Source organism: Canis lupus, chromosome 31 (genome assembly GCF_003254725.2).
Source record: "Canis lupus dingo isolate Sandy chromosome 31, ASM325472v2, whole genome shotgun sequence".
NCBI classification, from domain to species: domain Eukaryota; kingdom Metazoa; phylum Chordata; class Mammalia; order Carnivora; family Canidae; genus Canis; species Canis lupus.
Genome location: NC_064273.1, coordinates 38,827,467 through 38,840,554, shown reverse-complemented (window position 1 = coordinate 38,840,554; position 13,088 = coordinate 38,827,467). Strand labels below are relative to the sequence as shown.

General features: G+C 66.9%; 1 protein-coding gene across 1 annotated transcript in view; it reads right to left on the bottom strand.

Annotated features, from left to right (window-relative positions):
* Positions 1-12,694, bottom strand: part of COL18A1 (collagen type XVIII alpha 1 chain) — a 41,273-nt gene extending 28,579 nt beyond the window's left edge. The window contains 2 exon segments of the mRNA XM_049104650.1: positions 978-1,522; positions 11,309-12,694. Of these exon segments, the coding sequence (XP_048960607.1) occupies positions 978-1,522; positions 11,309-12,656 (1,893 nt within the window). The 5' untranslated portion in view covers positions 12,657-12,694.
* Between the last annotated feature and the right edge of the window lie 394 nt (positions 12,695-13,088).

Here is a 13,088-nt window from a genome sequence, read left to right as displayed (position 1 = left end):
TTCATCGTGCTTGAGGCTCAGCCTGAAAACACAAAGGGGCCCAGTGTGGTGTCCAGGCCCCGGCGGCCCGACCCCGAGGCGCGGAGTTCCCGCGGGGGGAAGGTCGGCCGCGCGGTCGCCGTCCGGGCTGAGAACCTCGCTCCTCAGGCCGCCCTTTGTCTGGGCGATGATTCACCTTGTCCCCGGGGGCCGCCCCCTCGGGCCTGCACAGGGACCCCGTCTGGACCACGCGGCAGGGCCGGTGCAGGGGCGGGTGGGGACCCACGAACCGTGCCCGCGAGCGAGCGTGGGAGGCCGCGGCCCCGGGAGAGACCCCACCCGGGCTCCGGGATCTGCGTCCCGCAGAGAACGAGGCCGGGCCTGGGCCTGGGGGACGGGGTGTCCCTGAGGGCCGGGTGCAGGCCTGGGGCGATGGCCTCGCTGCTCCCCAGCCGACTGCGCGGCGGCTGCAGGGGTCGGTGAAAATGAGGACAAGCAGCAGGTTGATGTAGGGGTGACGTGACCCCCCCGAGCCCCCCCCAGCGCAGCAGGTGGGCGGCCTTCCCGCCAGGAAGACCCTCGTGGAGGGAGGTCCCCACGGGGCTCGGACAGCAGGGAAGAGCCCAACCTGCGAGGACCCCGGACATCCCTGGCTCCGCAGCACAAGGGGGTCACAGCACCCATCCCTGGAGCCCCCACCCCCCGGGCAACCCCCACCCCCCGGGAGGCCCCCACCCCCCAGGCAGCCCCCACCCCGAGGGATGACCCCCGACCCCAGGAACGGCCCCCAACCCCCAGGTGGCCCCCACCCCGGGAATGGCCCTCACTCCTGGGGACGGCCCCCACCCCCCCAAGTGGCCCCCACCCTGGGGCAGCCCCCACCCCAGGAACATCCCCCACCCCCCAGGCGGCCCCCACCCCCCAGGGACAGCCCTCACCCCAGGAACGTCCCCCACCCCCCAGGCGGCCCCCACCCCGGGGTGGCTGCGGTCGCTTACCTGGAACTTGTCGGGGTCCGCTCCTCCCGCCTGGGCCACGAACAGGCCGGCGCCGGGCTCCAGCTGCAGGCCCCCCGGGGAGCGCTCCAGGGGCACCCTCTGGAACAACTCGCAGTCCACGAACAGCGCCACCGTCGCGCCGTCCACGCTGAGCGCCAAGCGCGTCCACTGGCCGGTGAAGGCGGGCAGGCGGAAGCTGGCGGCCGTGCGGGTCCGGGCGGCCCCGGGCTCCGTGTACAGGAGCTGGACGTGCTGCTGCCCGTCACGCACGCCCGACAGCTTCACGCCCACGGAGACCACCGCCTGGGCCGCGTCCGTGATGGCAAACAGCACCCCCGGGCCCTCGGTGGCCGGCCGCACGTGCATGAGCAGCGAGAAGTCACGGAAGAACGGGCTGGGGACGTGGTACCGGGCCACCTGGCCGCTGTTGGCGTCCGGGCCGAAGACGAAGGCCGGCCCCACGTCGGGGTCGTCCACCTGGGTGACCTGCTGGGGCGGGGGCTCTCCCAGCAGCTGCAGGAGCCCCACCTCCAAGCCCCGGCTCTCTGCAAAGAGGAGAAAGACCCCGGTGAGGCTGTGCCCGGGAGCAAGCAGGCAGGGCGCCAGGGGACACTGAGGCACGAGGGGCTCCGGGCCTGCCTCTACAGGCACCACGGGCAGCCAGGACTCGTGGCCACGGGCCACCGTCCCTCCTTCCATGGGCTCCCAGGCCCCGGGGGACGCGACAGGAACTGTCCCAACCAGGGGGCCAGAGGCCGTGGCTGCGCAGGGCGCCCTGTGAGCTCAGGGCCGGCGGCCCACGCGTGTGCTGGGACCCCAGCCCAGCCTCCACCCCCGGGACCACCCCACCTGGCCGCGGGCCTCAGTGGGCCTCAGCCACACGTCTGCAGGGCCACAGAGGGAAACCCTACAGCCCAGCGGCCCCGCAGGCTTATCCCCGTGAGGAGCCAGCCTGCACACAACTAAACCCCGGGGCAGATCAGGGCCCGGTGCTCGTGGTCTGAGCCTCTGTGCACACTTGTAACACAGCCCACCAGGCGCCCAGCTTTGTTGGGGGCCTTGTGCGGTGTCCCCGCCCACCGTGTCGTGGAGTCCCAGCCCCAGCAGGTCCCTCTCGGGGTGACCCCCCAGCACAGGGAGGTGGCGCGAGTCTAGGCTGGGGACACAGCACGGTGCCCAGCCTTCTCCCGCGTATCTTGTCCTTCCAGGTGGGACCAGAAGGCTTCCTGGGCAGGCAGGGGCCACCAGAGCCTGCGACCTTGGGCCGGGAGCATCAGGCGCTGGGCACAGAGGGCAGGGCCTCTCCGTTGGTGATTTCCTGCCTACGTGCCCACAGCCGGAGCCGGGAATCCGGGGCCACAGTGCGGCCAAGAGCCCCGACCCCAAGCCCCTTCTCTGAAGACCCTGGTGTGGTCCACCTGCAAGGGGAGAGTTACGTGGAGGAGATGCTCTCCGGGGAAGGGGCTGCTGGCGAGCGGGAGTCCTGAGGAGGGCAGTGGGTGGGTACCTGGGCTCTGGCCCTGAGCGGTGGGGCCCGGCTGACCCGGTCAGAGCAGCGGGGAGAAATGCCAAACCCCAACTTCCTAAGGCAAGCTCCATCTTTCAAAGAGCTCTTGGAGACAGAACAATGAACACAGAGGAGAGCCCGGAGCCACGGAGGGCAGGAGCACATGCCCTTTGGGTCCCTCCCAGGGCTGGTGCGCCCGGGGCGGTGCTGGGCGTCCCGTCTCCCCTCTGCAGGGCCCTGACTTCCCACCAGCACCACCAGCCAGGGCCCCCCTCGCCTGCAGGCAAGACCCTCATGCCAAGTCAGTGTAGGCACAGCCTTGCTTGGGCAGCGGCCTGGCCTCAGGCCTAGGGAGCAGGGGGTGCCTCGCGGGAAGACCCCAGGCCGCGGGAAGACAGCCCCTGCTTGATGCTCAAAGTCAGACCCTCCCTGCTGTGCACCCAGATGGCAGCTGCTGTGACGCCCTCTTCACATCACAAGTTCCCGGGGCTGAGGGTGCACTCGGGGAGACGTTCTGAGACTCAGGAACAGGACTCTGCCCAGCCTGCATGTCATGGCGCTGCCGTCCTGACTCAGCTGTGCCCAGAGTTAAACATGGGCACGCCCACCACCGCCCTTCCTCCCAGGCAGCTACGAGTTCTCCAGACTGCTGTACAATGCAAGATGCAGCAGCCGTGGATGTCCTGGGCTGCAGGGCAACGGCACGCTACAAGGGCAGGCCCGGGTCCCTGGCGAGCCTCGGGCAGCTCCTCTTCCTCCACGAAAGTCCTCATGGTTCCCACGGGGAGTAAGTCTCCAAATGCCACGGCCCGAAAATCATGGGTCCGTTGTCCAGTTGCAGGCACTGTGAGTGGAGGACACGGTGTGGTCACCTCCCTGCAGAGCTCGTGGCAGCTGCTGCTCTGAAGGCCCTGGACCAGCTGTCGTGGGCAGGAAACCAAGATCTCTCCAAAAAAGCAAATGCCCGTGCCACGCTCTGAGAGTCTGGAAGAACACCTTCGTGGGAACACAGTGGGTGATATCTTTTGGCAAGTGGGGCCCCCTCCTGTTGGCCGACGCTCACTCGGGTTAAGGAATTGGGGGACTTGCCCAGTTGGGGACAACCTCCCTTGCGGACAGGCCAGCCGTGACCAGGTGGGACTTATCCTGGTACGTCAGGCTGGTTCAGCCTTCAAAACCCAACTAAGGGAATCCACCTCCTCAACACAGTGACTAAAAAGAATCACAAAATCATGTCCACGGATGAAGAAAAAGCATTTGACCGAATCCAACACTCACTCATGGTGAAAGCTCTCAGTAAATCAGGAATAAAACAGAATTTCCTCCATTGGATGAAGAATTCCTACAAAACATCCCTACGGCTTATAACCCACTTGATGGTGAGAAACCTGAAGCTTTCTCACCGAAATCGGGGACAAGGTAAGGACGTCTCTCTCACCGTGGCTTTTCAAAACCGGGCTAGAGATCCTGGCTAAAGCAATAAGGCAAGAACAGGAAATAGAAGTACACAGATTGGGAAGGAAAAGGAACCACTGTCTGTCCGTAGAGGACGTGATCGTCTACGCAGAAAATCCAAAAGAACTGACAGAAAAATAAAACCAGTGTCCTGGAAGCGATTACTCAAGGTCGTAGGATACACGACCAATATAAGGAATTCAGTCCCTTTCCTACGTATCAGTAACGAACAAGCAGGATTTGGAATCAGAGACACACCATTTCCATTAGCATTCCCGCCGACAACTTATCTAGGATAAATATAACGTGTATACGCACAACATCCACGGGAGGAAAACTGCAAAATTCTGCCAAAATAAATCAAAGAACTAAATCAATGCACGGAGAGTCCCTGCCCACGGATAGAAAGACTCAGGCTTGTCAGGACGTCAGGTCTCCCCGCCCTGGCCTGTAGACTCAATGCCGCCCCAATCAAAATCCCACCAAGGTTTCTGTGGATAGTGACAAACGGATTCTAAAGTCTCTGTGAGAAGCTAAAGGACCCAGAATAGCCAACACCGTGTTGGAAAAGAGCGAAGTCGGAGGACAACACTCCGCAGCCCCAGCACTCGCTATAGGGCGGCTGCGATCAGGACCGTGTGGCCCTGGGGTGGGGGACAGGCCAGCAGGTGGACGGAACAGGAGGGAGAGCCCAGAAACAGCCACACGAACGCCCCCGACAGATCCTTGACAAAGGAGCGAGGCCACCCACGGGGCGAAGGCCGTGCCCTCCGCAGGCGGTGCTGGACAACTGGACGTCCACACGCAGAGGGAACGTGGACACGGACCTTATGCTCCTCTCGACTGGCTCACAAGGGGTCACGGACGCGGTGTAGGATGCGAAACTATGACACTTCTAGAAGACGACACAGGAGAAATCCCCGGTGACCCTGGACGGGAGGATGACCCTGTAGCCCCGGCACCACGGGTCCAATCCAGGAGACAAACAACTGACCGGCTGGACCTTGTCCTGCGAAAGTCAGGGGGGTGAGAGGACAAGCACCGCCGGCAGCAAATATTTGCAAAAGACACAGCTGATAGAGGACGGCGCCTACAATACGTAAAGATCTCTGAACACTCAACAACACGACCTGACAACGCGTTTAAGAGCGGACGGGAGACCTGCACGGAGACACGCAGGTGGCAGATCAGGAAGGCTGCTCCGCGTCCCAGGCCGTCAGGGAGACGGTGACGAAGACGTGGGTGACCCGGCGACGGCAGCCAGGGCGGGAGGGCTGCGCACCGCGTGACGGTCTGGGGCAGGCACAGCCGGGGGGACGGGGCAGGCTGGGGGCCCGGGGGGTGGGGAGGAGGACTGTGAGGGGCCGCAGTGCTGGGCGCGTCGTCCCCTGGCCCCCGCCGACCTCACGTCCCCCGCGGGCCCCGGGTGATGACGACGTGTGGGTGCGGGTTCACCGGGGTCACACACACAGCGCGGGTGCGGGATGTGGGGGGAGAGAGCGGGGCCTGCGGGGCAAGTGGGTGACACTTTTCAACAATCCACGGAGACGTGACGGTCCAGGCATCAGCCCACGCACCCCACTAACACCCCCAGTGAGACGGACGAGCAGGGACTTCCTGAACCTGATAAGCGTTGGAAGGACGCTGCACTCCCGTCCCGCGGCTTATTACACTCGGTCACAACCACAAGGTAACAGACGGCCGAGCTGTGTCGACAAATGTGCTGGGAACGAACACCTCGGGGCACCTGCTGGAGCCTCTCCCTCTCGCCCCCCCCCCCAAATAAATAAATAAATCCCGGTCCCTCGGTGGCGAGGGTGCCCGCGGCTGACGTGTGGATACCATCACGCTCGTCTTCAGGTTCAACGCAGGCCACCCAAGCCCGAGCGAAAGGTTTCTGAAGCTCTGGAGAGAAGATGCCCAAGGACATGATGACCTCTGCAGAGGGTCGTGACCCCGGGGCCCAGGGCCACGCCAAGCACCGCCGTCACCAGGAGCCCAAATCAGGGCCCTCGGGGACAGGCGAACAGATCAGAGAGGGTGTGCGGAGCCAGTACAGCATCCTCTGCTACAGGAGGCGGGGGACACCCGAAGGTCCACCCTCGAGGGGGAGGGAGGACACACCAGAGCACCCAAGCCTGAGAGCACCTCCCGGAGTGCCACGGGACGTTTGAGACCCGTCGCCGTAAAGAGGGACTTCTAGATACACAGAAAGTGAGCCCATCCGTGCAGAGCAAGGACCGGGGTGTAGATCCATAAGGGCGCCCGTGCACGCACATGCACACGCACACGCACGTGCACGCCGTGGTAGGCAGCTCAGGGCCCTAATGTCCGTTCCGCGTGCCCGAACCTGCAAGTGGTGGTTTGCAGAGGGGCGGAGTGACATGGCCCCAGATGGGGAGGTTCATCAAACCTAACGCGTGCATCCCTAAGAGCAGGGGCACCTCCCAGGCGGGGGCACACTGGCGGCTCCCAGAAGCCTGCAGAGGCGGACACGCTCTTCCCTGCGGCCCCCAGAAGGAGCACAGCCCTGCAGACACACCTCCACCTTAGCCCCGTGAGACTCCGACCTCGAGAACAGCATTTGTGTCATCTTCCGCCACAAGGGTCGTGGTCACGTGTCACAGCAGCCACGGAAACTCAGGCACACGCATCTGTGCAAGCCCACAGCGGGAACAGAAAGACGCCCCATCCCAGCAGCCAGGGGCGCTTGGAAGGCGCCTTCAGCCCTCTCCTGTGCGCTCCAGTCTCGATGCCAGCGTGCCCGTGAGCTAGTCCTGGGGTAGACGTAACCCGGGGAGAACAGGAAGACAGAGCAGCGTGGTCCTAGGGGAGGAGAGGGGCAGGACAGGTGGCCCCCCCAGGCCGGCGTTTGCGGGTTCGGGGGCAGGAAGGCTCACTCCGAGCACTGGCTCTCTCCTCCTCAGAACTGAGGCCACGTGTCTGCAGAACCGGGTCTTTCCAAGGGGGTTGCCCGCGGGTGCAGTGCAAGGGGGCGGGGGCCCTCAGAGGTTTCACATGCTTCAAAGACACGTTGGGGCCCCTGGGACCCTGGCCGTGGTGCCTGCAGTGGACGAGGCAGCACTGTCAGCCTCCGGGCACACGGCCCCAGGGGAGGGAGTGGCTGCGGGCCTCCCGTGTGCCCAAGGACCAGGAATCAGGAGAAGAACTTGGAGGGAAAGCAGCACGGCGGTGGGGGAGACGCTGGGCCCAGACACCAGCAAGGGAAAGCCTCACGGGCAGCATCCTGCACCGGAATCACTGACACACAACACTGCTCAACAGCGCAGGGCTGAGCGTCTGCCCCCGCCACCTGCTTCGCTCCAGACACAGGTTCCACGACAGAAGCAAACTGCATATTACGTGGGACAATCACATTCCAACATGGTAAACCTGATCCAACACCCAGATGGATGGACAGATGGGTGGGTGGGTGGAGGGAGGGATGGGTAGGTGGATGGATGGATGGATCTGTGGATGGATGGGTGGGTGGAGGGATGGAGGGATGGAGGGATGGATGGGCAGGTGGAAGGTGGATGGATCTGTAGATGGATGGAGGGGTGGGTGGGTGGGTGGATAGGTAGATGGAGGGATGGGTAGGTGGATGGATGGATCTGTGGATGGATGGAGGGATGGAAGGATGGGTGGATGGGCAGTGGATAGATGGATGGAGTGATGGGTGGATGGCTGAATGATGGATAGATGGATGCTGGGTGGATGGATGGATGAATGGGTGGATGGGTGGATAGGTAGGTGGATGGACGGATGGATCTGTGGATGGATGGAGGGGTGGATGGAGGGATGGGTGGATGGGTGGATGGGTAGGTAGATGGATGGATCTGTGGATGGATGGCTAGATGGAGGGATGGAGGGATGGAAGGATGGGTGGATGGGCAGGTGGATGGATGGATGGAGTGATGGGTGGATGGCTGAATGATGGATGGATGGATGCTGGGTGGATGGATGGATGAATGGGTGGATGGGTGGATAGGTAGGTGGATGGACGGATGGATCTGTGGATGGATGGAGGGGTGGATGGAGGGATGGGTGGATGGGTGGATGGGTAGGACAGGTGGATGAGTGGACAGATGAAGGTGGGTGGATGGGTAGATGGAGGGATGGGTAGATGGGTGGATGGGTAGGTAGATGGATGGATCTGTGGATGGATGGCTAGATGGAGGGATGGAGGGATGGAAGGATGGGTGGATGGGCAGGTGGATGGATGGATGGAGTGATGGGTGGATGGGTGGATGATGGATAGATGGATGCTGGGTGGATGGATGGATGAATGGGTGGATGGGTGGATAGGTAGGTGGATGGACGGATGGATGGAGGGATGGGTGGATGGGTAGGTAGATGGATGGATCTGTGGATGGAGGGCTGGAGGGAGGGATGGAAAGATGGGTGAATGGATGGAGGGATGGATGGAGGGATGGAGGGAGGGATGGATGGACAGGTGGATGAGTGGACGGATGAAGGTGGGTGGGCCCCCTTCTCACATGATCTATAACAGTAACAATAACTTAAGACTTGATTTCTCAACTGAAAAGGAAAGCGGTCACAGCTTACGGCCGTGCAGCAGGATGGACAGCTCCTCCACCAGGGGGAAGGACAGTGTCAGGGAGCTGGCCCCCGGGGGAGGACATACTCGCAGCCACCATCTCGCTCCTCCTCAGTGAGGCCAAAGATGAGCTCCTGTCTCCACGATGTCCCACGTCAGCCTTCCTCAGAGCAGGACGGAGTAACCGCCAAGACCACGCTGAGCTGGATGCTGAGGGGCGGACGCAAACCGCCATTCCGAGAGCCACCCGTGTCCCGACCTGCAGGCCGTCGCATCCACGGCTCCGGGCCCCTGACGCCCCAGCAAGGAAGCCGAAGCCATGGGGGCGCCTCCGGGAAAGTTCAACCACGTCCTCAAATGGTACTTGCAGGTTTGCTGGTTGAGGGGGGTCAGGCATAGGCACCCGTCCACGAGGCGGCCTCGTCTCCTTACATCAGAGTTACGTGGACACCGCGGGCGACTGAAGCATTTAAACAACACTAACCGCTTCTGAACTCACATCCTATTAAAGGCAGTGGATCGAAGCCCAGCGTCTGGGAAGCCTGCGTGCTTGGCGGGTCCCTGACAGACGGGCTGGGCTGGGCGTCGTCCTCAGAGCCGTCACCGTGACGCGTCCCCACTGGCCAGCTGGGGTCCCCGCGGCCCGGGGCTCTGCTTCTCCGGCGTCCGTGCGGCACTGAGGCGCAGTCCCGGGCCACTCCCGCTCCCTCTGGCTACCCAAGCAGCGCACACCCCGTCTCCATCCCCACTAGGCCTCGGTTTCTCCCCTGCAGCAGGAGTAACACCTGCTCCCAGGCTCGGAACACGACCCGTCTTCACCCTTATCCCTGGGGACGTCACAAAATTTGCAGACAGAGCAAAGCCCGGGGTGCCCCTGTCAGTGGGGACAGTCCCCCTGCTGCCTGAGCCTCCCCTGCGCAGGGGCCCTACCTGCTTTGCTCTGGGGCCTGAGGGACGAGCCCCCACACGGACAGAGGGCCGTGGTCCCCGACAGTGCACTGACCCACGGCTGGCTGCAGCCACAGCACAGGGGCTCCCAACGCAGCCCTCGCCTCCCTGGGCCCCGACCCGTGGCTGCGCCGTCCCCCCCGTTCCCCCCCACTCCAGGGCTGTCGTCAGCCCTCCCCGACCCACTCTCCCTGTGGGGACCGGAGGGAAGCAGACAGAGCTGTGGCCTCGGCTGGGGCCCATCCCACACCGCGCTGCCCCCACAGCCATCTCTGCCCCGGGGCCTGGACGGGGACAGCCCTTGCCCTGTGGCCTCCGTCCCCTCCAGACAACCTTCGTTGCCCCCCACCAACCCCCACCCCGCGGCCTCTCGCTACCCAGGCGGCCCAGGGACCTCCCTCAGCCAGGACCCTGACGCTCACCACCGGGGGCCCGTCACCAACATGAGGGAGGGGCCAGGGTGACCCCCGATCAGGGCCCCCCAGACCTGCCCCCACCGGGCGGGGATGCAAAGGCCCCGGGGCCCAGCAGAGGCCAGAGGAGGGACGATGCTCCCGGCCCCGGCTCCCCCTGGACCAAGGCCGCCAGGCCCCGCCCAGCACGGATCCTGGGTGATGAAGGCCTGACCCCCGCCTCCGGCCTGAGGGGCTGGGCAGTTAGCACGGCGTCCCCCAGGGCTCTGCCGGGAACGCGGCCTCCCTGAGCCTGGCCCCGCCAGCAGATGCAGATGTCCACTGAAAAGTCCCTTTCAGGCCGCTGGGCCGAGAAGGCAGCTGCGGTTGGAGCCTCTCCCCGCCCCCGCCGCCCTGCTCCGGCTCCCGGTGCGGCTGAGCCCCCGGCCCGGAGACTGGCGGGGGCTCCCCACGTGCGTCCAGGCCCGGGGCGGACAAGACCCGAGGGCAGGCCCGGCCTCCCGCCCCGTGGAGGAGGAGGCGCAGAGTCCGAGTGGCCCCTGGCGCTCCCGGCCGGCCTCCCTGCGCCCTCAGCCGACACGGCACAGAACCCGGACGCCCACACTCGCCCAGCATCAGGCGGCCCGGGGCCCAGCGCCCTGGGAACAGCTCACCGAGGCTCCGAGCCCCGCGTGCGGCCCCAGCGCCCCGGCCGCTCCGCCCTGCACACACCCGGACCCCAGGGCAGCCTGTGCACGTGACCCCGAGGCCGCTCCTGCCGGCACAGGGCTCAGCCTCCCGTTCCCGGTCTGCGGCAGCCACGCACCCATCCCTGTCCCCTCATCACCCACCTGGCACGCACCACGGGCCCAGCAGGGCGACACCCCCACCCTGGGGTCCGGGGCAGCTCCTGCACCACCAGCCCGGCCCCAGAGCCCAGGGACCCCAGAGACGGCGGCAGGGGCAGCCTCACCGCGGGGCCCTCCCTCCCGTGGCTGCGGGGGCAGCTGGGGCGTCTCTGAGCCACGGCCCTGCCGACCACGTGGGCCGGGGGCGCAGCTCAGGTTGGGGGTGAGGCCCAGGAGGCCCCAGAGCGCACACCCGGGGGCTGGGGCGGCGCCGAGCTCTGCAACTCACTGCTCGCGTGGCCGAGACCACCTGCCTTGTGGGCAGCAGGAACCCCCCAGCATCGGGCCTGCACCTCGCCAGGCGGCTGGACCGGCGGCCGCTCCCGGCCCCGTGCCTCGGGCTCCCCTCCCGACCGCGGTGTAACGGGCACCTCGGGGCCGTGGGTGGACGAAACGAGCCCCCGGCTCAGGCAGGGGCTGCTCCTGAGGGTGGGCCGTCGCGGGGTCACCAGCCCGGCCTCCCTCTCCAGAGCCTGCCCCCCACCCCGCAAGGGCGGCCCCGCGGCCCCGCTCAGCACCGGTTCCCAGGCGCCCGGCAGGACGCGAGGGCCGCGGGTTACCTGCGCCCGGCCCAATGAACACGCACAGCCCGTCCTCCTGGGCGGGGAGCGAGGCGCAGGGCACGGGCAGCCCGGCCCCGGGCAGGTGGCTCCAGCACGCGTCCTCCAGGGCCTCGCAGAACTGGCGGCAGGGCGGGGGCGCGGGCGGGGGGCCGGAGCGGCAGGGCGGGGCCAGCAGCAGGCAGACGAACCGGGCGAGGAAGCGGTGGCAGCGCGTCCGCAGGAGGCCCCCCCACGCCCGGGCGGCGGCGCGCACCTCGTCGCGGCTGGCGTGCTGCAGGTGGTTGGGCAGCCAGGCGCGCCCGATGCCCAGGCGGCCGCACACCGGCAGGGCGGGCGGCAGGGGCAGGCAGCGGCCGGTGGGGGTCAGCGGGGCGGAGTTATTAGCAGGCCCAGGCCCCAGAGAGTCCGCGGTGGGAGCAGCCCAAGCGCCCCTGCCCCCGGTGACAGCTGAGAGTGGGGTTCCAGGCAGCAGGGCGGGGGGGTCAGAGGACAGAGCCGAGGGGGCCGCGTCTGCGCCCAGAGCACCCATCACCAGGGGAAGCAGATGCGGCGAGCGCCCGCGGAGGCCGGGGAGTCGGTGCTGCAGGCCGGGCCGGAGTCCCTCGCCGTCCAGATCCTGGGGCGGCCCCGGGGACGGCTGGATCCCCCCGGGAGGAGCCCCACGGGGCGCGGAGGACAGAGAGGCTCTACCTGGAGAAGGCGGCGGCCCCGAGGGCTCCCTGAGCGCTGCCCGGGGCCTGTCCAGGGAGGGGGGCAGCCGGGTGGGCGCCGGCAGGGTGCTGGCCTCCACGCGCGGGGCATCCGTGCTGCCCAGCCAGAGAGCCGTCCCGTTCTCCGGGGGGGGCCGGGAGGGCCCCGGGAGGGCGAGGGGGCTGGTGGGGGTCACGGGGGCGGGCGTCCCGGCCGTGCTGGAGCTCTCCGGGCGCGTGGTGTCGTCCCACAGCTGGACGAAGCTCCGGATGCCCTGAGCCACGTTCAGGATCTTGGCTCCCACGCCGGCGATGTTCTCCTCCTTCTCCTCCTTCGGGTCCGGGCCCGCGGGGGGGGCAGAGGGTGCGGCGGAGGCCGCGTGCTCGTCGGTCTCCAGCCCCCGCAGAGGCGGCTCCGGGCTGGCGGGGGCATTGCCCTGCTCCGTGGGGCCGGGCTGGGGGGTCACAGGCGTGCCGGTCTCGTCTCTGGGCTGCACATGTGGGCTCCCCGGGGCCTCCGACACCGGTTCGGCCGTGGGCCTGGCGGTCCTAGTGGACCACAGCCAGTTCAGGCTCAGTAGGTCAACCTGGGCGGCCGCAGGGCAACAGGTGAGCAGCAGCAGCAGCAGCAGGCAGCGGCCGGGGTGGCGAGCCATCGGAGCTGTGCGCCCCGCGGGGCCGCGGGCGGTGTCTGCGTCCTGGGGGCGGGCCCAGCCCGGCTCCGCCCTCCCCGCCCGCCCCGCCGGCCTGCTGGCTCCTTGCAGCGGACGCTGTCTCGGCTCCGCCTTCCCGCCTTCCCGCCCTGGGCCAGGGGACAGGATCCCGGGACGGCTCTCCCTGCACCCCTGCACTCCTGCACCCTGGGCGGCAGGACGGCTTCCAAGCTCTGCCCACCTCCCCCTGCTGACCCCGGGGCTGCGTCCCCAGGCAGGGCAGGCGCGGGGGCTCCTCCAGGGGCTGGGTCCCGGAGACAGCTGGGGGCCCGGGGCCTGTGCTCGAGGGGGGGCAGGAGACCCGGCCACGGAGAGCAGCCAGGCCGGGGCCGCCCACCGGTGCCAAACTGCCCCTCAAAAGACGCTCAGCGTCGC